The sequence below is a fragment of the Hibiscus syriacus genome, unplaced genomic scaffold (genome assembly GCF_006381635.1).
Source record: "Hibiscus syriacus cultivar Baekdansim isolate YM2019G1 unplaced genomic scaffold, ASM638163v2 tig00112498_pilon, whole genome shotgun sequence".
Taxonomy (NCBI): domain Eukaryota; kingdom Viridiplantae; phylum Streptophyta; class Magnoliopsida; order Malvales; family Malvaceae; genus Hibiscus; species Hibiscus syriacus.
The window spans coordinates 6,286-29,597 of record NW_024063347.1 but is presented as its reverse complement, the minus strand read 5'-3'; the positions used below and the strand labels follow the sequence as shown (position 1 = coordinate 29,597).

Sequence of the window (23,312 nt, the reverse complement as noted above, 5' to 3'; positions counted from 1 at the left end):
GGTGCTTATTAACTTGTTTTATCTTCGTTGCCACTGTACTACATGTCGTTATATTCTATACCAAAAGCAGTATTATTAAAGATAGATAAAATAAGAAGAGATTTCCTGTGGGGTTCTTATGGTTGGGTAGGAAGATGTCAAGAATTAATTGGGGAAAGATGTGTAAACCGAAAAAAAGGAGGAGCTGGTATTATTGATTTAGGAGCTAAAAACAAGGCCTTATTAGCAAAATGGGGGTGGAGGTTTGCAAATGAAAAAGATGCCTTGTGGAGGTCGGTGATAAGTTTTAAATATGGTTCGGACAAGCTACCTTGGATGGTGAGTACAGATAAAATCAAGGAAGTTTCAATTATTTGGAGAGGGATTATTAACAATCTAAGGAGTGAAGAATTATCTAAATGGATGAGCTTTGATTCCTTTAGATGGCAAGTGGGTGACGGGAAGACAGTGTGGTTTTGCGAGGATGTGTGGTTGGGTGAGAAATCTTTTATGAATAGGTTTCCTCGAATCTACAGGTTAGTCTCAAGAAAATTTCGGACAGTTTCGAGGTGTTAAGGGAAAGCGAGTGGAGTGATTCTTCAGTGTTATTTGTTAGACAACTCTTGGACAGAGAAAGAAGCGTTTTCAACGTAATTAAAGGAGAAATAGGTGAAGCTCAAATCAAACCGGACGTAGCTGATCGCATTATCTGGATTCACGAGAACGATGGGAAGTTCTCGGTTAAAAAATTGACTGAATTATTGCTGGGGGATGATAACATCATTGAAGTTGACTAGCCTAAATATGATAAAATATGGAGTCTCAAGGTTCCCCCGAAGGTGAAATGTTTCTTATGGATGCTAAAACAAAATAGAGTACCAACAAAAGTGTTTCTTAAAAGAAGAGAGATTAAGTTAAACGAGCATCAATGCTTATGTCCATGGTGTGGTGATGTTGAAGAAGATTCGTATCACTTGTTTGTTTCTTGCATATATATGGCGTTTTTCTGGATGTCTTTTTGCAGGTGGTGGCAAATTGAGGGGTGTAGCATGTCTACTGTAGACGAGATGTTTGAATTCGGGTTCCAGGTTTGCTGGTCTGTTCCAAGATTTTTAGCATGGCAAGTTAGCTTTGCGACAGCATTGTGGAGTATTTGGCTGGTCAGAAACGAATTCGTTTTCAGGGAGAAAATAGCAAAACTTAAAGATGTTGTTTGTATAGTCAAAATGCGAGCTTTGGTTTGGTGCAAGGCACTCAAGGAGTTTTATGATCTGGATGAGAAACGTTGGTGGGTGTGTCCGGGTTTTGTGTTGATTCTTGTGAAGAGAAGAGAAGACAAATTTAATTTGGCAGCCTCCAGGATTGGGAAAAATAAAGTTTAACGTGGATGGATCGGCTAATAAAGAGGTAGCGAGGTATGGTGGTGCTACGAAATTCTGAGGGTCATGTGGTGGCAATGTTTTTCGGGCCTGTTTCTCTGGTTAATGTTGATTTTACAGAACTGGTTGCAATTAAATTTGCATTGGAATTATTTTATGGATCTAAGTGGCTGAGGAAGGTAGTTTTGATCATTGAATCCGATTCTGCAGTAGTATTAAATTGGTTACAATCTTGTTCCGGTCGTCCTTGGAGGTGGGGAACAACCTTTGAAGAAATTGATGGGATGATATTAAAGATTAAGGATGTTAGTTTTGAGTTCACGTCAAGGTTAAGAAACAGCATGGCCGATCATCTTCGTTAAAATTGGATCGAGAAGAAAAGTTATGTTTAAAGCTTCTTGGTAAGATAGCAGGTTAAACTTTAATGTAGTGGGTGGACTGGTTTGGTTTTTGCTTGAATGTTTAGTAGGCAATGTTATTTAGATTCTTGTTAGTTTCTTGATTGTTGCAGTTCGGTTGTAATATCCCTTAACTGTGGAGCACTCTTTCCCCATATAGGTTTAGGGGTTTTTTTAATTAGGCACTTAGTTGGGATGAGAATGTCTTTGCTAAGAGTAATAAAGTTTCTGGATTTTGCCGAGCAAAAAAATATATATTGTAAAAGCACATATTTTTTTTGAAGGGGGTTTCATGTGAATTTCCTTGTGGAATCTAAGCAACGTCAAACTCACACCGGAAAAATAAGTGGAAAATTATCCCTTTGATTGACTTGGACGAATCCCAAGCATTATGCAATTTATAATACTAATTATTCTTTTATTTTTTATGCTTAATTCTTACAAATCAGTATTTCCGTAATTCCTCTATGTCATAATAAAAATAAAAATCGGAGGTTGTCCGAATGACAAGTGCAAAAACAACCATTTGTCACTCCCACGTAATAAAAATAATTAAAATATTTATAAAAACAGTATAATTTATGAAACTATACCTAATGATACAAAATTTATATGATGATATTAGTGAACGGGCGAATGTGGAGTGGATAGATGCGGGACATGTAAGATCTCAAACCTATCATTTATTCACTAGTCACAATGGGTATAAATTTTTACATCCACACTTTCCCACTTCCCACTAAATTTATATGCATCCCTATCTCAATTAAAATAAGCTCAGTGCGAAATCTACGGAATTGTACTCGTATACCATCCCTACAAACATTGATCACACCACTAACCTCCTTCACGCAATCGAACTCCGATGGTTGGCACCGCAATTTCCAATTTTAATTTTGGGTAAATTACATCGTTCTTCACTGTACTTTACTCTCTCTCTCTCCTATTTTGCTCGTTGTACTTTCAATTTTCTAATTTGCTCACTGAACTTTATAGATTGAATCATTTTGCTCAATCTGTCGTTAATTGTTTAACGGTGTTATGACATGGTACAAGAAACGCCATCGGCCACCACACCATTTTCATTCCAGACACCGTCCACCGTCGTTGATGATGGTCGTTCAATCCTAAATTTCATGGTTGGATTCATCTCGACCCTATGAGTCTGAATCTGGTGGTTATTTCACCAGAAAATATCCCAAACCCCTTGAATCTAGATTGAAACGTTTCGGCTTCCTCATTTTCAATCTCAAAATCGTAGACTTCGGAGCAAGTTCCAACAAAATGGAGGCCGGATTTGGACTTACGGTGTCGAGGTGAAGTGACCCATGAAATTTGAGACCGAACGACCACCATCTGCGGTGGTCGATGGTGGCTGGCAGTGGCATCCTTTGTCTTTTTGTTAACGGAGTTAGAGAGATATCAAGAGAGTGAGCAAAATGATTCAATATGCAAAGTTCAATGAGCAAATTAGAAAAATTGAAAGTACAGTGAGTAAAATAGGAGAGAGAGTAAAATACAATGAGGAACGGTGTAATTTACCCTTTAATTTTCCTGTTTTTTAGTTAGGGTAATTTACCTTTTAGACTCTAATGTTATCTTTAATATACAATTTAGCCTCTAACTTTCACTTTCCTATACAATTCAATCCCTTACTTTTACATTGATATCAAAATTAAAGTAAGAATCATGTTAAAAAAGAAAACTAAATTGTATATTAAAACCAAAGTCAAGGATCAAAGTTACAATAACCCAAAAAGTTATTAGTATTTAACAAAAAATAATTATTTTTTATTTGATGCTTGAATTATTCATACTACTCTAATTTTTAGATCATATGATATTAAATATTTAAATTTATATAATCTTATGTACTCTTCTTATATATAATGGCATAATAATATAAATTTAATTTAATAAAAATATATTTTTTAAAAACGAATAAACTACACTTAAGGTCACTTAATTATGAGTTTGATAACAAATATGTCATTTTTAAAACATACAAACAAGTTTTCAATTAAAATATTGTTACAAAAATATCATTTCGTTGTTAAATATTAAATAAAATAGTGACATGACACGATATAATAATAGTTTTAGTGCTTAAAACTTGTAAAATTTATTAATTTTTTCCTAATATAAAGTAATTCAATAAATTTAAATATTTATATTTAAAAATTAGAATTTTAATCTTTTTTTCTCCTAAATTGTTTGTGCTCTCTCATAAATTTTATATTACTTTTTTTTGGTATTATATAAGCTTAACAGTAATTTGTTGTTGTTTTATGGCATAATGAAAAAAGGTAAAAATATTATTATATCATTATATTTTAATGTTAACGCGATAATGACCTGTTTGTAATAATATATTAATTGAATGACCTATTTATAACTTTTTAAGAAAAGGGTGTCTTGTTTGTTACCAAACCCATAACTCAGTGACTTTGAGTGTAGTTTACGCTTATAAAAACAACGATTGCTCTTTTCTTTCATCATATAATATAATAAAAAACAGACAGAACATAAAAGAATGAAAAGAGGAATTTCTTTGCATCTACAGTACTTGTGGTTATAAAACACCCAAAAGGGCAAAACAATTTTCATAAGTGTAGAAGTTAAGGATTTTTTTAAAAGATAAATAAAACATAAATCAAATTCAAACCACTCAATCAAAATTGAAAATTTTCCCTTAGTTTTACCGCAATGTCAATGCGAAGACGAACCTTGCTCAAGGTCATTGTTCTCGGCGACAGCGGGTATGTTCGTTTTCAATTTTTAGGTTTTACTAATAATTGATATGTATTATTTGTATAATCAACGGGTTATTGTCAATGTCAGGGTGGGCAAGACGTCGTTGATGAATCAGTATCCTTTCAACAGTAATTGAATTTGAATCTTCTTTTTGTGCATTTTTTTTTAATTTTGGGGGTTAATTTTTAAATCTTAAATTTTGTATTCTGGGTTAAGTTGATTCATTGTTGTTAAGTTTCTTATCTGAATATTCTCGGCTCATTTATACGTTGTTATTGACTTTAAAAGGTACATTCGTGTTAGACTTAACTGCTTGAATTTAGATATGTTCATAAGAAGTTCAGTCAGCAATATAAAGCAACAATTGGTGCTGATTTTGTCACTAAGGAACTACAGATTGATGATCGCCTTGTCACTCTGCAGGTAAGATTTTTTTTCTTTTCTTTCTGGATATTTCTATGTTCTCTATAGCTTAATTTTAAAGTTGTCATGGAAGGCATGTTTATGCTTTTTTTTGGGTGATGGGTGGGGGTGGGGTGCATTCTATTGGATAGATATGGGATACTGCAGGACAGGAGCGATTCCAGAGTCTCGGAGTTGCCTTTTATAGGGGTGCAGATTGCTGTGTCCTAGTTTACGATGTTAATGTTATGAAATCATTCGACACCCTTGATAACTGGCATGATGAGTTTCTTAAGCAGGTTTTCTTTGCCCCTTTCTCTAGTCTTTCATTTTTCTTGATCATTTTAGTTGTTCAGTGAACTGTATTTTGCTTTTCCTATTGAATGATATGTTTCACTTTAAGTTGTTTTTATGCCTCTATAACTTCAACTTAGATGTAAAAATGTCAAAAATAATATGTAATGCATGTTGAACTCCTTTTATTTACCCCTGCCATGATAAACCTGCTTAGTTGAAATATATTCTTTTTGTCAAGGGATGTTGGCTAGCACTGCATTATATATTAAACTTTAGTCTACAATTAAAGGTTAAAACTTAGAGGTTAAAACTTAAAAGTTAAAACCTTGCCAACCTTGTCTAAGGTTAAAACTTAAAAGTTAAAACCTTGCCAACCTTGTCTAGCGCTACACGTTGACAACACTGATGTTCACAAGTTTTCTTTACTTAAGCTTGTGATAGGCATGGCTAGTGAATTCAGTAAGGGATTGCAGGCGCTTCAGGGAACTTTCCCAATTGACACTTTTTCAAGCCAAACTGTTATAAATGAAGATAATATTTTTATAAAATTATTTCTCTGAAAAGGCTAGTGGTTACTTATTTGAGGCACAATTGACATGAATCCCATAATATAAATCTTCTTGCAAGTTGGTGTTTTATTGAGTTACCTTGACCAAAGTTTTGTTTCCTTTATGTGTCAAACGGAAGAAGGAACGCATAGGATACTTCTGGTTAGGAGTGTCTTCTTTCAAGTTCTTAAGATCTTGACAGTGGAATGAACAATGGTTCCATAATTTCAAGTACATTATTCAACCTAGTTTTGCCACATTGTGGTTGGGCTCATGAATTTTTTAGATTGCTTCCTGTTATCTGTTGTTTTTGTTGTAAATATTGCAAGTAAATATTTGCTTTACCTAGTTATAGGGCTGACTTTAGATGGCTTGATTTTTGGATATAGATTGATTTAATTTGATTCTCTAGCTTCAGTAGATGTCTAGATAAATACACTTTGCATACTACTTTAAGATATATAGAGAAAGATCTGGTGTCATAACCGGTTTTGTCCTTATCCTTCTCAATTTGTATGCATTTTTCTTTATTTCATGATCTGTTTTAGGTTGAATCTAGGTTAGAAAGGTCATTAGTTTTGATTCTCTAATTAAGGCCCAGGTTATGACTTTATTTCAGTTAATTTATTTCATTTATAGAATATGTTTCCTAATTATGTGATAGGGCCGGTCCTTATTTAAAGGAACGTATGGAATGAGAAACCATAAGCAGAATCTTTATCAAAACCCTAAAGAAGTATTGATTTCCCTATAACTAGTCCTAAGATTTTTCTCTCTTTTGATGACCTGAGAGGTATCAGTCTCATTTTGATGAGCTGAATATCAATCTCACATACATGACCATAACATGGTCATTCATTTTTTTCACTTCGTGAACAGGAATAAAACATACGGTATTACAAATTTATTTAGAAATATGTTGGATAATTACATTTGGCCACTAGAGTAAGTGATATAGCCTCAAATGTCCATACTGATTTCCTGATTTTGGTCTACTTTTTTGGCCATCTGCTGTTCCTTTGGTCATCAATCCATTTTCCCAAACATTCCTTAGTTATCTAGTCAAAGCTGGTTTCTAGGAGCAATATGGCTTTAAGTAAACTGATCTAAAAGAGCATCTTAGTAGTTATGCATTATGTAACAGCACATTTAAGGAGTACTGACTATCATGGGAGTGTGGATTTTTTTTTCTTCCTGTGCCTAGTTGCATCACGGTAATGCTTGTCTAGTCTGGAAATGGTTACAAAACATATGTGACCTGCTGACCTTTCAATGTGCATGATATTTTCTAGCAACCAATTTAATTTCTTAGGTTGCATTCTTATTTTTATGGTTTCCATTTTACTAAACTGTATATTAATTTCTTTGAAAAAGTGATTTCCACTTTTTTGAATGTTGATATGGTTTCTGTTTTCATTTTCTTTGCCAGGCAAATCCAACTGATCCCAGGACGTTTCCCTTTGCGTTGCTTGGAAACAAGATAGATGTAGATGGCGGTAATAGTCGAGTGGTAAAGTTATATAGTATCTATACTTCCTAGTTTTCTTTTGTCCTCGCTCCTCAGCCTAAAAGGTGATGTTTTGAGTCATGTAGGTCTCCGAGAAGAAAGCAAAAGACTGGTGTGCTTCTAAAGGAAACATGCATTACTTTGAAACATCAGCAAAAGAAGATATCAATGTTGATGCTGCATTCCTTTGTATTGCCAAAAATGCTCTAGCAAATGAGCGAGAGCAGGACATGTAAGTTTATCTTGAATTATATTCCCTGGTTGGAGTGAATAGTGAATTTTGCCAATTACATCAGTATTGTTCTGACATTGTATTATTGACAAAGATGCATTGTTTCATCAAGCACTGCAGATTTCAATATCATTATTATCTTGTCTTGCATTTATACTGCACAGCTGTGTGATCATTAGCTTTTGAGACATAACTGTTAAGAAAGAGGAGGATGTTTCCAAGGAATACGACAGTAATACTTGAAGAAGAAAAATAGAAACATTACAACGTGACTTGTTAGAGTATAGTTCGAACTTCGTTAACGACATATTCCTTGGAAACATCATCCTCTTTCTCCAACATTAAAAAAATGTGGGGTCTATGATATTTCCAGAATTATGCATACCGAACAGTTCCCTCTTCCACTTTCTCCTTAAAAAATACTGGGTCTATGTGTATACCTATTTTCTGTGTAGATGGCTATAACATTCTAAGATTGACGACGAGGCAATGCATTTTATGATTCCCTTTTTAATTGACATCTCGTTTATGTATGGTTTGCAGATACTTCCAGGGCATACCAGAGGCTGTGACCGAGACCGAACAAAGTGGTGGTTGTGCATGTTGATTACAAATCAAAATCTTTTTTGTTCATGGTTGTCCGATGCGGTCTAATCATTATGTTATGGTTCCATGATTCTTATCCATTTTTTTTAATACATTGTATTTTCTAAGTGGCCTTGACTGGAGGGGGGCATTATTTGCCACTTGTTTTATTTTGGTAGGGAGGAACTTTAAGATGTGAAATTTGTAGAATTCCAGGAGAGTTTGCTTTTAGTGTTATCTTCAAGAATTGCAATGGATTCTCTTAAACAACGTTTGATTCCAATTATTGGATTCGAAGCCAGGTCCTCAAAGGAAGACAGTATATTACCGCTGCATCAAATCTAAGTATTTATTTTATAATTGATAAAAGTTATATTTAACTTGAATTCTGATTAATGTAAGCTTTTATAAGAATATATAGATTGTAATAGTTTGATAAAAAAAATATGATAATTTTGTAATAGTTTGATAAAATTTAATGATAATTTTATAACTTTTAAAGTTTATTGACCAAAATGATTATAATTAAAATTAAATAAATCACATAGTGGTCTTTGAGTTTTTTAATATTTACTTAATAAAAATAATTTAGTTAGTGGTGCATTTCGGTATATTGTATTAGTGATATGTTTTGATCTTTGATGATCACTGTAGACACATCCATAATATAAAACGTTAATGATTAAACCAATTAAAAAAATCTAAGTTAGTGATAAAAAATAAGACCGACCATATACTTTGATGACTAATAGAATAGTTTACGCTTTAAAACAGATGATAGAAAATAAAAACCAATTACCTTGGGAAATACTAATTAAGAGGCTTGCAAGGTACAGTAGCCCGAAAATGCTAAGGGTGAAGCCGGAAGACAACACTGTTATTTTTTACCTCATAAAACTCCTAAAAAGGAAAAGAAAGATAAAAAAGAAGGTTCAAAATCAAGAAGCTTGTAAGGTACGCTAGACGGCCGTTTTGTTCTTTAAGTAGCCTTTGCTTTGCTCTCTTCGTCTTCCGCCGGACAATGAAGAGTTTTAAAACTTCCAAAGTTAATGTAAATCAAAACCCAAAACATTGAAGATATGAAGACGAGGAGAGTGCATGATATTAAAGCTATGTTTATTTCGAAGTGGCTAGTGTCAAAGAAAGGGCCTTTAGGTGCCATATGGGTAGCTGCTTTTCTCTTCAAAAAGCTCAAGAAATCTCAAATCATTGAGACTAATATCTCCTCTTCTGTCGGTTAGTTCCCCTCCCTTTCAAATGCCCGTCACTCGTTCTTTTTCTTTTTAGTTTCCAGCAATCTCTTGGCCGAATGGCCAGATATTTGTGTTGTATGGCATGTAAGCTTGAGCTCTCTCTATGGTATCCTTACCTCTACCCCAATTAAAAAACAAGAGTTCATCCTGTTACTATTGAGTTGAAGAGGCTAATATTAGTAATTGCAATAAACCTGGATAAGTGAAAAGTTGGATTTATTGGTTTTCAGGTCAATTTTTCCTCTTTTTAGGCTGTAAGGGGAAAACTTTTACTTATGGAAGGTTGTTAGTATGGAATGTGTGTGACCTATACATGCAACTTGGATATTTTAATGGTTTTACAGGTTGTCAGATTATAAATGATGGTTTTCCTGCTTAGATTTCAATTTTGATGCTGGTATTCAGTCAAAAGTCCTGATTTGCTGAAGTTGACTCTTCCATTCTGTGCAGATTGCGGCATTGGATGATGCTTTCTTGAAGGATTACACTCTAGCTGAAGAGTATGCACAAAAATTTCATTTGCCAGGTTCTCAGTTCTATACGTTAAGATATGTTGTCTTTTTGAAAGAAGCTAAACGGCTCAAAGTTTTGGAAATGTTCTTCTAATCATATTCTTTTCGCAGCAGTCTTTCACGCCACCAGATGGACTTTGAGACAGAAGTAAGAACATTGCATGGTGTGCGCGACTCGGAAGCAAGTGTAGAAAAGCTTCGATGTGATAACTTCTTTCTTGAGGAGGTTTCACATTTTAAAACAGTTGGTGGGGTAGAGGAAGAACCTCAGAGCCTTGCCAATGAAAATGAAAGAGAGCGTGTAGAGGTTCCTGACATGGCAGGTTTGGTGAACCGTACAGACCAAGAGGCAAATAGAGAGAAATACAATGATAGATTATTGTCAGAAGAACACGTAAACCTTCATACTGAGGCTGAGGAAGATTCTCCACTTCCCCTTAAACTTAAACCACTTGCTGAAGATCAAACTAGCAGGGAGATGATGAAGGGTCCAGACCATTTAGAATCAGAAAAAGAAAAAGAACGCGTAAACCTTCATACTGAGGCTGAGGAAGATTCTCCACTTCCCCTTAAACTTAAACCACTTGCTGAAGATCAAACTAGCAGGGAGATGATGAAGGGTCCAGACCATTTAGAATCAGAAAAAGAAAAAGAACGCTTAAACCTTCATACTGAGGCTGAGGAAGATTCTCCACTTCCCCTTAAACTTAAACCGCTTGCTGAAGATCAAACTAGCAGGGAGATGATGAAGGGTCCAGACCATTTAGAATCAGAAAATGAAATGAACCAGGCTATGGAGGAAGATAATGAAAGCGTCTTGGAAGCAAGTGCAGAGTTTCCCGACATTTCTGGCTCAGCAAGTATGGAGAAATGCAGTAATAGGTTCTCTTCAGAAGGAGCAAACCTGTGTACTGAGGCTGATGAGGAACCTCTAAGACCTGTTGAATCACTTGTTGAAGATCAACGTAATAGAGAGACGATGAAGGAGTTGAATTTGCTAAAATCTGAAAATGAAGTGCACCCTGTTTTGCATGAAGATCGTGTAAGCATGAAAGTAACTGTAGAGGTTCCAAGCCTTGTAGACTCTGAAAATCATATAGGAAGAGAACCGAGCAGAGAGAATAATAACGATGAACTCTGTCAAGAAGAATGTCTGAATCTTGTCGTTCAGGTTGAGGAGAAATCTCCAGGTCTCATCAAACCTTTTGGTGAAGAAGAAACTAACAGAGACATGAAGAGTTCGTATAGGGTGCAACCAGAAAATGAAGTACACCATGTTATGGTGGAAGATCACAAGTTGGGAAAAGTACGAAGAAGCTCCAGCCTCCAGGTTGAAGGATTCTTTCACTTGGACATTCAGGAACCTTCCCCACTTGTTAGACCACTTGCTGAAGAGATTCATACTGATGCAGAGCATGGGAAGCTTCCAGCCACGAGAACTTCTAAGTATGGAAATGTCAGGCTGCTGCTAAAATGGTATAAGGAAATATTAAAATGGTATCTTTTTTTGCCCCTCAAGGATATAATCTTTCTTGTGCTTGATTAGTTGGACAGTTAACAAGATTCTTGCTTTTTGGTGATCTGACAAATACAATCTTATTCTTTGTTTTCTTACTCTTCATTTTACATGATCTACCCATGTCCAACATATATCCAATGAACAAAGTATGGAAGTCTAACCTCCATATGTAAGGAAATATCGTTTTGAAACTCGCTTTTAGGCCGAAAATTATGTTTATCATTTAAAGCTTTTGTTTAATACACAATTTCTCCTTTAATGCAGGAACCACTACACCACATTTTATGCTTATCCCATCACCTTCTAGAAAGGAACATTCTCGGTTTTCTAGGAAGAGAAAATGTTTATTCGATGATGTCATAGTGTTCTGTAATGAGTAAGCTATGATTACCTCAGAATCTCCCTTTTTATGTTTCCAGTTCAAGTAGTTTTATGTTATGAATCTAATTGACTGCAGGCTACATTGTTGTGTAACTTTATACTTAGTGCTGAGCATCATCATTGCATGTCTGTAGCAATGGATTGGAATTTATGATATAATTTGGAAATAATGTGTTGCGATGAACTCTGCTGAATATTAAATTGGGAAATGTTTGGTTTCATCTTTAAGCCCTAGATATTGTAATATGGTGTTTCGTCTTATGAGATGTGCATCTTGCTGCTGCAATATGAGCTAAACAAAAATTAATTTTATGTTAAATCTTAACGTACTTTTCCCTTGGTCCTGGTCTGGACTACTGTAGTTGATTCTGCTATTGTTTAGAATGTGTGTGTGTGTGTGTGTGTATATATGGATTGCAACATGCTCAATTCATGCTGTTTTTTTGCAATTGATTTAATACCTGTGGCACCTCTCTATTGAAAACTCTAATTAGGACATTTGTTATTGGTCAAAAAAATTAGAGGATAGAAATAAATTAAGAGGACAGCTGATAACTGTATAATTCATTTGATTTCACGTTCAATTTTTGCAGCATAATGAGGCAATGGATAAAAGATGCAAGTGATTTGGTCTCTAAGCGGGTAAAGGATGGCCGTACTGCTTTGGGTGCAATGAAGACTCGTTGGATTCCCAACCTTCCCCAGAGTTTCTCAGAGCCTTCACTTCCCTGTAATTGCACTATTAGAAATATTTCTACATGGTATTTCTCTAGTTGTGCTTCTTTGTTAATCATATTCTTGACAGGCATCTTGGAGCTTAAATCTGTTTACTGTGGAAAGAGATTGAGACATCTAGAATCTATTAATATCACAAAACATATGGACTCTCCCGAACCTCCTGCGGTCAGTGGATTCATTGAGCAAGCAGAAATTACTCCAGTGACTGTTGAAATGAGGATCCTCCTGATATATTGTACCTCTCAAAATCTCCTTCGTTTGATGGATCCACGGAGCAGGGCAGAATTGCTCCACAAACACCCATTCAGCAGCCAACTTCCCTAATTGTCGAAGAACAGACAGAAATGGCTCCACAAACACCTGTTCTGCACTATAAATCAATGAGGCCTTTTGTGAGCCCGAAGGACCTGAAATGTAGTAACTTATCTGAGTAAGACCAGAGAAAGTGGATCCTATTCAAACTGTAATACCCAGAAAATTTGATTAGTGATTGAAGTGTAAATTTTGAAAGTTTGGGGACTAAAGCATAAAGTTGTAAAAGTATAGGGACTAAAAATATAAATTTTCAAAAGATATATTTTGGATTTCTAAATTAGTATTTCAGGCTGGGTTTTAGATTTTTGATCCCCAAATTTGTATAAAAGTCTATTAAATGATAAAATTCGGTATATTATATAGATAACTGGCTCGAATCGGAAGTTTATAAAAATTTGCGGAAAGGTAGATTTGGGTTGAAAAATTATATAGATATTTTTAAATAGAGAAATTTAAGATGTATCGGTGGAATTTGGTGAGATTTGCATTATAAAGTGAGATAGTACAATTTAGTAATTAAAATGATTGTTGGCGGGATTGGTATGGTGATTTGGCCATTGATAGATTTGTTAGAAATTTGGTTGAATTTGTTTTGTTTTACTTAGAATTTGATTGAGAATGGTTAGAATTGATTAGAAATGAGTTTTACTTGATGAGTCAAGCTTGAAACAAGTTGGAGAGTATTAGGAGCCTATTTTACATGACTTGAGAAAATAAAGCATAATTATATAATTGTTGGAAATTACTATATTGTGATGAAGGTGATTGTGTTGATGATGTTAGGATCTTCAATTGATTCATTTGTGTTCATTTGATAAGTGAATAAGTTAAGAATGTAAATTAGTGAAATCGATTTAAATTGATAATCTGGGCAGTAAGTTTAGAAAATTACTATAAATTCTACAATAATGAATAAAATATGATTTATATTGTTGGATTCGTGAATCAGTCTAGTTTTGTTTAAAACAAACGTATATTGATTTAAAGGTGTATACAAAAAGATATAATTTTTTAATCGGTGATAGGTCATAAACTTGGACAACAGATTCTACTCCAAACAGATTATGTAAGCTAGATTGAAAATTTTGCCATAAAATGTAAAAGTTGAATTAGAAGAAATGCCTTATGTGGTTAGATTCGTATTCGAGTCTAGTTTTTAATGAAACAAACATAATAATTTTTAAGTGTATAGATTAATACAGAAAAATACTTCTTTGAGGGTAGTGCAAACTGCCAGTATATGAAATAATGGTAAATTATGCATTTTGTGATATTTTATATTATATGCTATTTTAATTAATTGAAATGAGCCAACTTTATTATCTTAGCGTGAAATTTATGACATTTATCATATGATGAAATTATGATAATTTCATGGAGATGTTGCTTAGAGGATGAATTTATGTTTGAATCAAAATATAAACTATGTTAGGAAACTTAAAAGTATTTGGCCAGGAAAGAAATAAGGAAAATTTATGGTAAAATTTTACAAGGTTCAGTATATAATTAGAATATGACATGAGCCAATTTGGAAAATGGTGAAAGTATAGGGATCTAATCGCATAAATTGAGAAATATGAGGAGAAATTATGATATTATGGATTTAGAATCAAATTTGGAAGAATATATAAGCTAGAGAACTAAATTATAAATAAGGAGAAATTAGGGATTAAAGTAGAAATTGAGTATCAGATGATGTGTAAAGTTTAAATAATTATTAGAGAGACTTGAATAGTTAAACTGGGATTTGGTTTAATGTGAAAAGTTGTATAAGATAGAGATCAAATTCGTAAGTTTTTGGAAAGTTAGTGGTGAAACGTCAATTGAGTAAAGTTAATGTATTACATTTAATATAATGTGAAAATAGTTTATATAGATTTAAATTGAATATTAAGGAACTAATTTGCATATGTACTAAATATTGGATTTATAATTGAAAGAAAAATTTATTAGTGGTTAAATGTGAAATATTGAAAAGTCAAGTGAGTGATTGTAAAAAATAACGTTAGTATCAATTTGGTAAAAGAAATTAGTATCGAATACGTAACATCCCAAATCAGGGCCAGTGACTAAATTGAAAAATTTGAAAACTATGTGCTCGATTTTGAAATAAGTTAAAAGTTCAAGGATAAATAAGAATAATTCCTTATTGGATTATATGATAATTATGGAAATTTTTAAAGGGTATAATAGTAATTTCACAAAAAAGATTTTATTTCCTTCTTTATATAGGATATAACACGTGGAAGTGAAAAGAGACAAGGTTCCAGTTTCCAGAGTTCTCTTATTCTCTTTTCTTCTTCACGTGTGGAAGCCAAGAGCAAAGGTAAGATTTCTTATTGGTTGATATTTAGCTGAATTTAATATTTGGTTAAGATCATTAGATGATAATTAAACTTAAGGAAAGCTTAATTTGTCTTAAAACCATAAGACGAATGAGTTAAGCGAGATTAAATATTAGGAGTTTTTAAATGAAATTTTAGAAAAGAGTTGATAAGTAGAATTTAAATTTAAATTTGACTTGGAAATAGTTGAATTAAAAGATTTGGAGTGATAGAATTGGATTTAGAACATATAGAAAATTTGGTATGATTCTTGAATTCCATTTGGAAGATAGGATTTTGAGGTTAATATGTGATAAATGAGAATAAATGAGTTTAGGCATGAGTATGTAAGTTAAGAATAAGAAAGCAGGTGATATATGAAGCAATTAGGCTGAAAAGAGTGAATTTTTGTGCTTAAAATTGATTTCTGGGTTGGTGTGTATCGGTACACAATAGGTACTGATACATCAAGAGTAAAATCTGGGAAGACTTTCAAAGTGTACTGATACATTAGGAATGTATCGATACCCCTTGAACAGGAAAACATCGAATATAATTTGTGTATCGATACATAGGTAGTGTATCGATACACACGTTAAGGAATGTACCGATACATTATAGTGTGTAACGATACACTTCAAAAGGAAAATAGAAATAAACCTTTCTTTTAGTTTAAGAAATGAAAGATTTGAGTATGCCAAGTGGAATATTGATATGTATAAATGTATGATTGTGTAGATAGCGATTGAAAGCAATGTATGGACAAGTTTTCAAGTAATAATCATCGAGAAGAAATAAGAGATCGATATTGACTAGTGAGGCCATGTGAGTGCACATTATTTAGTATATGATGTTCAATGGGAAATAAGACTTGCGATAAGTCTATTCCCAATAGTAAAATGTATGAATTCATTGATAGAAGTATGTGTTTGTCATGATTTATGTGTGTGCATGAGTATATGTGTTAACATATTATTGTGTATGTTACATGGTTTGTATAAGTACATGTTAGTGTGATAAGTTAGGTGAAACAATACAAATGATCTATATGATTATATAAGAATATAAAATAAGCTATGTGATATAGAGATAAGGAATGAAACGAACACGTGACACAGGCTATAAGCTAAAGAATTATTTGATATAAATATATGTGAAAAGAAGATAATCAAGTATAAGTTATGTTATATGGTATAAGTGATTATACAAGAAAGGTTATAAGACTTTATGAAAATAGTATGTAAATTAGGGGGCATAATCATAAATGATGATACAAAATTATAAGATAAGCGATATAGGGAAGATTTATAATTAAAGGAAACTATGGTATAAGAGTCATGTGAAATTGAATTAAATAAATAGATTAAACTAATAGAGAAATAATGTGAGATAAGTAATATAGGTTATATGATCTGTATGAATTCAGGTTAGTGAAATCAAATCATGTGAACGGTTATAAATGATTTATGTGAGTGAAATGGAAAAGTGAGATAAGATGAGTATAAATTACTTATATGATAAAATAAGACTATATGAGCATATAGTATAAACTTTATGAGGGAGACATAGGTGAAATTATTATAGGATATGAGTATATGGCATTACTAAGCAAATTACATTAAAGAGTACATATGAGTATATGTTTAAGTCTATATGTTATTGATAGGAAATATAAGATTATATGCATGTGTGATAACATGAAAAAGTGAACTAAGTTCAATGACAGTGATCCCTATAAGTAAATGTGATATATATATGATATACGGGAAACATATTTGAACAAGAGATGGAAATGATATACATGTTATATGAAAACACGAGAAGTGTTATAAGATAAGTGACATATGAATATGAAATCATATGAACAGTGATATGAGCTATGATATGTGATATATGAAAAGTGAACCATATGTTTATATGAATATAAGAAATGATATGAAAGAGAATGCCTATGTTATGTGAAATGAGAGCTAGGGGTATAGTTGACATGCCAAGAGTCGAGGGTTCATAGGTCATTCGGGACAATTTCACATGCCACTCAGTGGATCTTTATACGAGCTGTGGTGACAGCATAGGTGCACAACTTTAATGTACTCGCATATCTTTAGTTCTCACATATGTACATGGGCTAATAAAGAGACAATAACACATATATGTTTGTGATATGAAATGTTATAGAAATGATATGATGTTGTGTGTTTAGTGTTTGATCAATAAGGTTAAGTGTAAAGTATGTTAAGAATGATCTATGTGTGTGTATATATATATATTTCTTGCTATGAAATATGATATGATTTTTACATGATGTGATGAAATGAAGTGAGTTTGTATAACATGATATAGTTTGTAAAACACGCATTCATGGTTAAATGTTATAAATTGCATTAGAAATTTTATATGCCTCACTAAGTCATCGACTTAGCGTGTGAATGTTTCACATGTAGGTTCCAAGATGAGCTTATGGATCGAAGTGAAGCAAGACAGGTCAGTTCTCCTTACCGAAGGTCAGATCAGAAGAGAAATGTATAATATGTATTTTATTTTATATAATCTAGTTGCCATGTATTTATAGAAAAATAAATTGTATAAGCTCTAAACAGTTTTGTAAACGTTTTGAGTAAATATATGTAAATTATTTAGTATGTTATAAATGGAATTTGAATATTTCTCTATTTGATATAAGAAATGGTTTGAAAAGTTTATGTGACATCTCGGACTCGTATTCGGGTCGGATACGGGTTGGGGTGTTATAGAATATCCGTTAATAATATTTTTAAAACATTTATATTAACATGAATTATTAAGTTAGTTAAAGTATTAACATATGTTAAAATATTGTATGAAGTTGATAATTAGTCTTTAAATGTTTTATATTAATAAAGATATAAGACATAAATAGAAGTCAATTTATAAGATATGAGAGTCAATGATGCAAGAGGTAAAGTGAACAAGTGCATATTACTCCTATGACTCATGTACCTTTTTGGTGCATGAGGTGGAGTGATAATTAAATACAGTACATATCATTCATATGATTCATGTACCTTTGTGGTGCATGGGGTAGAGTGATAATTGAATACAATACAGATCATAATATGACTCATGTACCTTTGTGGTGCAGATCAGTAATATGACTCATGTACCTTTGTGGTGCATGAGGTGGAATGATAATTGTATACAGTACAAATCACTCATATGACTCATGTATCTTTGTGGTACATGAGGTAGAGTGATAATTGAATATAGTACATATCAGTCATATGAATCATGTACATTTATGGTGCATGAGGTGAAATAATAATTGAATATTGTAAAAGTCAATCAATGAGACTCGAGTATCATACATTCTAATGATTATGTACTAGGCTATAAAATGAAATTAAATAAATAGTACAATACATGGTATATATATGAAATAGTACAACATCAGATACAATATAATAAGAGAAATATTGTAATAAAAGGAAAGGTACAGTAAATAAATCAGTACAGAAAAATGAACAGTACAGTAAAAGGAACGATACAGGAAAAAGAATAATATAGTGAAAATATTAGTACATGAAAAATAGTAAGTATATGATAAAGAACTGTACAAGTTTAATTATTACATTTTACAGTAAAATGTTATAAACATAGTGTAAATTAGTGGGAGGTCGTGTGGCGGTAGACAACAACCAAATAAACATGTTTTAGAATAAATCTGATTATAGATGTTACATATATTTTATGAAATAGTACAACGTCAGATACATAACAGTAAAAGATATAATACAATAAGAGAAATAGTGTAATAAAAGGAAAGAAACAGTAAATAAATCAGTATAGAAAAAGAAACAGTACAGTGAAAGGAACGATATAGGAAAAAGAATAATATAGTGAAAAGATTAGTACAGTAAAAAGAGTAAGTATATGATAAAAAACTGTATAAGTTTAAAAATGCATTTTACAATAAATATTATAAACATAGTGTAAATCAGTGGGAGGTCGTGTGACGGTAGATAACAACCAAATAACTTGTTTTAGAATAAATTTGATTATAGATGTTACATATATTTTATGTATAGTATTATAAAAAGAAAATTCTAGAAATTGTGTTCAAACCAGAAATAATATAGTAAAAATAAAGAAAGGCGAAAATATGATAAAATACTAAATGATTATGTATGAGGGTAGTAAAATATTGTATTATAAAGTTTAATCGGTTAAGTTTTAAATTTGATGCACAGAATGGTGCCAAAGAGACCTCAGAGAAGTTTTCAAGATCAAAAGAATAAAGGGGAGGAAGAAAGGTGAACTTATCAAAGCAAGCGTGAAGGTCTTTTACGAGATATTGGTATATTGCTTACACTCGAGTCTAACATAGAAGCTTGTCATACCCTATAGACATGGAAATGGAATTTTCAAACTGAAAGCTAAGTTACGTTTGTTGGTGCAAAATTTGCAGGTGTTGAAAACTAGAGGACTTGTGGATGTGCAGCAGGACGATGGTTTCGGTGACATCATTGTTCTGAAATCTCCAAAGTGGGACGAAAGCGTTCTGATGGAAACCGTGTTAATCAGTTAGTTAACAGTAGTAGTGGCCTCTGTAAATCTTTAGTTTAACTTTTTGTAATTTTAGCTGACGTTACCATGAATGAAGTTGTAGCCGATTTTAACAGTGGTGGTGTTACTTCTGTAAATTTAAATTGCCTAGTTTAGTTGAGAAGCTCTTTGAATTTCTGAACCTTCAAGTGCCTTTTCAGTCAATGGATGGCTTCAAAGGAGAATTTTTTTGATCTTGCCTGCCCAAAATGTTTTAAAATTTTCCGTTAGTTAGCTGATATAATTGTTATTTGTTAATGCAGGGATAGGATTTATGACTTGAAAACTTCTTAGGTTCCTTTCATCCCAAAATAAACTCTAGTCATCGTAAATTTTAAATGTAAACCATTAAGGCAATTCGTCAATGTTAATTATTCTTTTATTAATTTTATATGATGTTAATTGATATAGTATATCTAGTTGCATTATATAATTTGGTTTTAAATTTTTTACAGAATATTAAATTTAATCTGTGAATGTCAGGGCCGTGACTAAGTTGTTGGAGGCCCTGTGCAAATTCTTGTAAAGGGCCTCTTACATCTGGAACTTATTTTTCTAAAATAATAAATGACTAATTTCATTAACTTAAAAAACTGATAGATATACTCTATTTCGGGGGCCCTGTGCAAATTTGAATTTGTTTTTCCCAAAAATAAATTTGTTTGTTAACGAGATTCAAATTTAAGATCAACAAAGTCATGGGCCTAATAATCTAACCACTGTTCTATATCTATTTTCTACATCTTAATGGCAACAACTGATAGATATACTCTATTTTGGGATCCTGTTTTTTGAGGCCTTACGTCGTCGCGCACTATGCACTTACTCAGCCACGCCCCTAGTGAATGTTTATAGTAATGGAAAAGTGATTTTCACCTCATAAGGTAATGTTAAATACTGAAAAATTAATTTAAAATTGTAATTGAAAAAGTGATTTTTAATCCAACTCCATAAGCTCAAATTTCTAGTTTTTGTTGTGGAAAATCACTTTTAGGTGAAATTATAATTTTACTCTTAAACATTGTATTTTCAAATTACAACATAATGTCTAAAATAAATATTTTATCCTTCGAACAATTAAATTTTAAATTATACTTTTTAAAGATCAATTTAAAAAAAACAATACTAAACTGGAGTTGGTTACATGATTAAATGTGTGTATAAGGTTCAAACTTGGATCCAGCAGAAGCACCCAAAGCACTTTGATGAAGCAATTGAAAAGCAAAATCTCACAAGATTCAAACAAGCATCCCATCTCACCTATTTAAGAGTTTGAATCGTGAAATAAACAACACTTAAAAGAGTATTGATTATATGCCCACGTAACGAGCACAACCCTTACAACAGTCATTTACAAAAGCTTTTCACCAGCAGTGAATAAGCACCTATCAACAGGCTAGGTTTATTCTACGTATATCTATAGCTGTTATCTGATAACTTGCCTTGGCTGCATCAAAAAGTCAGGGACTGAAGAACAAGTGATTTCTTATACCAGTATTGCTTAAACCTCTGCCTTGCATACTCCAGGTAGTCAAACTCTATTTTGTTTACGTGACCCTGGGTACACACCAACCCCACCATAATTAGTCCATGAAGAAACTCGAAGCCGGATAAGCTAATCGAAAAGAAGCGAAAGGTGGTGCCGAAAAGATTACCGAGATGATTCCCCATAAGCCCCAGAACAGATGATTAGCAACGGTGTATTTCTCTGCATCAGCAAGTAGCTGCTCCACTTCAGCATCACTGGGTTCATTCCCTGCATTCAATTAAGACCAGTTAGAATATGTAATTGTACCCCATACTCTTTGACATAATTTACCTGAAGATGTTATATATGCACGGATGAATCTTCGGCGCTCCTCTGAATCTGTTGTCGAAAATTCAAAAGGAAGGGGTACAATTAGACCCGAAAATGCCAGACGGTTAGAAGTCAATGAAACAATTACTGACCAGGATATATGGTGTAGTCCAAGATATGGGGTGTCTCTGAATGATAATTTGCTGCCATCTCGCAGAAGTGATTTGCAAGGTCATAAGCAACGGGATTGTAACTTGCATACTCGTAGTCCTACATAAAGGGAACATATATACTCAATTCATATACAAATTTAGCAGCTGTCCCTTTGAGAACAGGCCAAAAGAAAGAAACAGCAAGAAAGTTGATACCAAGAAGAATGCAATGGTAGCCACTAGAACCGAAAGTGCTGTATAGAAGCCGCATTGACAAATTATAAGAACCGAATAAGATACTTACGATCAGGGTAATTGCTCTTGTTTCTTCATCCATCATTATGTTACCGTATTGCAAATCGTTGTGACAAAACCCGATTTCCTGATCGCCCTGCGACAACTCTTTCTCGAGGATGCTGATTTCGTCTCTGAGAGCGTCCAAGCCAAATTCTTTTGCAGCTTCAGGGGAACACAATTTCTTTGCCTGACTAAGCCAGGTCCTGGTAAGGAACATAAAGGGTTTAGATCTTCCAACTCAAGAGTATAAAAGCACAAATATTAGTTATGCATATTTGGTACCTCAATCGCTTCCAGAGAAGTACATCCTTGGGACCAGGCATGTCAAGATTGTGGAACTCTCTCAGTTTAGCTGCTACAAGGGAAGATATTTCAGGGTCACGGAGGTCTGCGGCGGAGAGTGTCTGGTAAATACCAAAAAGAAGAAATGGGGTCAAAATATCTTATAGGTACTTGAATGACTATGCCAGTTAACTTCTCAGAAAAACAGGCTCTTCTTAAAACTAAGCTCAACTTTTGAAGACCATTAAGTAAAATAACAGTGTGTACAATCTGGAAAATTGCAGAAATTATATATCAAAATGATAAATAAAAAAAAGACAAAGTATTGAGAGAGATACCCTGGAATGGATGAATTCCTCAATCCTTCCATCTGGAAACCGCCCAAGAAGCTTAGGTCCTTGACCATGCTCGGACATGCACTCGAAGGTCCTAATATCATCATCCCTATTGAAGAACACTTCCACACCTTCACCATAAACCCGGACCAGCACTTTCTGATGAAGACCACCGTGCTTTGTCGGCCAGTTTATCTGGAAAACCTCGTTAGTCATTGCTCCCTTCAACTTAACGACAAGAAATTCTTCCATGTCTTTTATTATATCTCCCCATTCGGATGCCACTGCTTTCAAAACTGCCTTCAGTTCTTCTGGTGCACGGCTTGGGATGGACCCGTTTTCCTTCATGGCCATTTGTGTGTGTATCGGTTGATAGAACTCAAAATTGACGAACCTTGACCTGTAACTAAAGACTACTCATTTAAGAATTGAGAGAGAACTTATCACGAAAACAACGATATTCATTGAAAACCAAAGAAACAATTCAACCAATAAAGAAAACAGATTATGCCCAGAAATATTAGAGCAGAACAGAATTTCCCAGAAAGAAACATAAGAAACACCCACCAAAGAGGCTAATATTTCCTGGGAAAAAAGCCGGAAACGTACACTCCAAATCTTTCCAGGAATATTTGGAAGCAAACAAAGCTAATGAAAACTGGGACTTAAAGTATGAGTTTATTTATAGAGTCGAAAACCGCAAAGTCGTTTACTTTTTCTCACTGTTTGCTGTATTGGTAAGCG

General features: G+C 33.3%; 2 protein-coding genes and 1 pseudogene across 3 annotated transcripts in view; 2 read left to right on the top strand and 1 right to left on the bottom strand.

The window, feature by feature from the left end:
• The window catches only part of LOC120180493 (probable choline kinase 1), a 28,300-nt gene extending 5,252 nt beyond the window's left edge, over positions 1-23,048 (bottom strand). Inside the window, exons 1-7 of one of the 2 annotated variants that reach the window (XM_039185806.1) lie at positions 22,572-23,048; positions 22,234-22,355; positions 21,959-22,154; positions 21,655-21,772; positions 21,524-21,571; positions 21,360-21,460; positions 21,116-21,261 (exon numbers count right to left, since the gene is read on the bottom strand). In XM_039185806.1, the coding sequence (XP_039041737.1) occupies positions 21,157-21,261; positions 21,360-21,460; positions 21,524-21,571; positions 21,655-21,772; positions 21,959-22,154; positions 22,234-22,355; positions 22,572-22,922 (1,041 nt within the window). In that variant the 5' untranslated portion in view covers positions 22,923-23,048 and the 3' untranslated portion in view covers positions 21,116-21,156. Of the gene's footprint in view, positions 1-21,115; positions 21,262-21,359; positions 21,461-21,523; positions 21,572-21,639; positions 21,773-21,958; positions 22,155-22,233; positions 22,356-22,571 lie in introns of those variants that run through there. The other variant, XM_039185808.1, reaches the window with a different exon arrangement.
• On the top strand, positions 4,291-8,322 carry LOC120180495 (ras-related protein Rab7-like). The gene is made up of 7 exons (XM_039185810.1): positions 4,291-4,515; positions 4,598-4,624; positions 4,834-4,933; positions 5,065-5,211; positions 7,187-7,267; positions 7,351-7,496; positions 8,040-8,322. Exons 1-7 carry the CDS (start codon positions 4,463-4,465, stop codon positions 8,101-8,103), a joined length of 618 nt encoding a protein of 205 aa, XP_039041741.1. The 5' UTR covers positions 4,291-4,462; the 3' UTR covers positions 8,104-8,322.
• On the top strand, positions 9,489-12,965 carry LOC120180607 (annotated as a pseudogene).
• Positions 23,049-23,312: the final 264 nt, after the last annotated feature.

Excerpts from the sequence above, each read along its gene's own strand:
- LOC120180495 (XM_039185810.1), top strand. The coding sequence starts at position 4,463 with ATGTCAATGCGAAGACGAACCTTGCTCAAGGTCATTGTTCTCGGCGAC. Across the intron at positions 4,934-5,064 it reads ATCGCCTTGTCACTCTGCAG|ATATGGGATACTGCAGGACA; the intron begins GTAAGATTTTTT and ends TCTATTGGATAG. Across the intron at positions 5,212-7,186 it reads ATGATGAGTTTCTTAAGCAG|GCAAATCCAACTGATCCCAG; the intron begins GTTTTCTTTGCC and ends TTTCTTTGCCAG.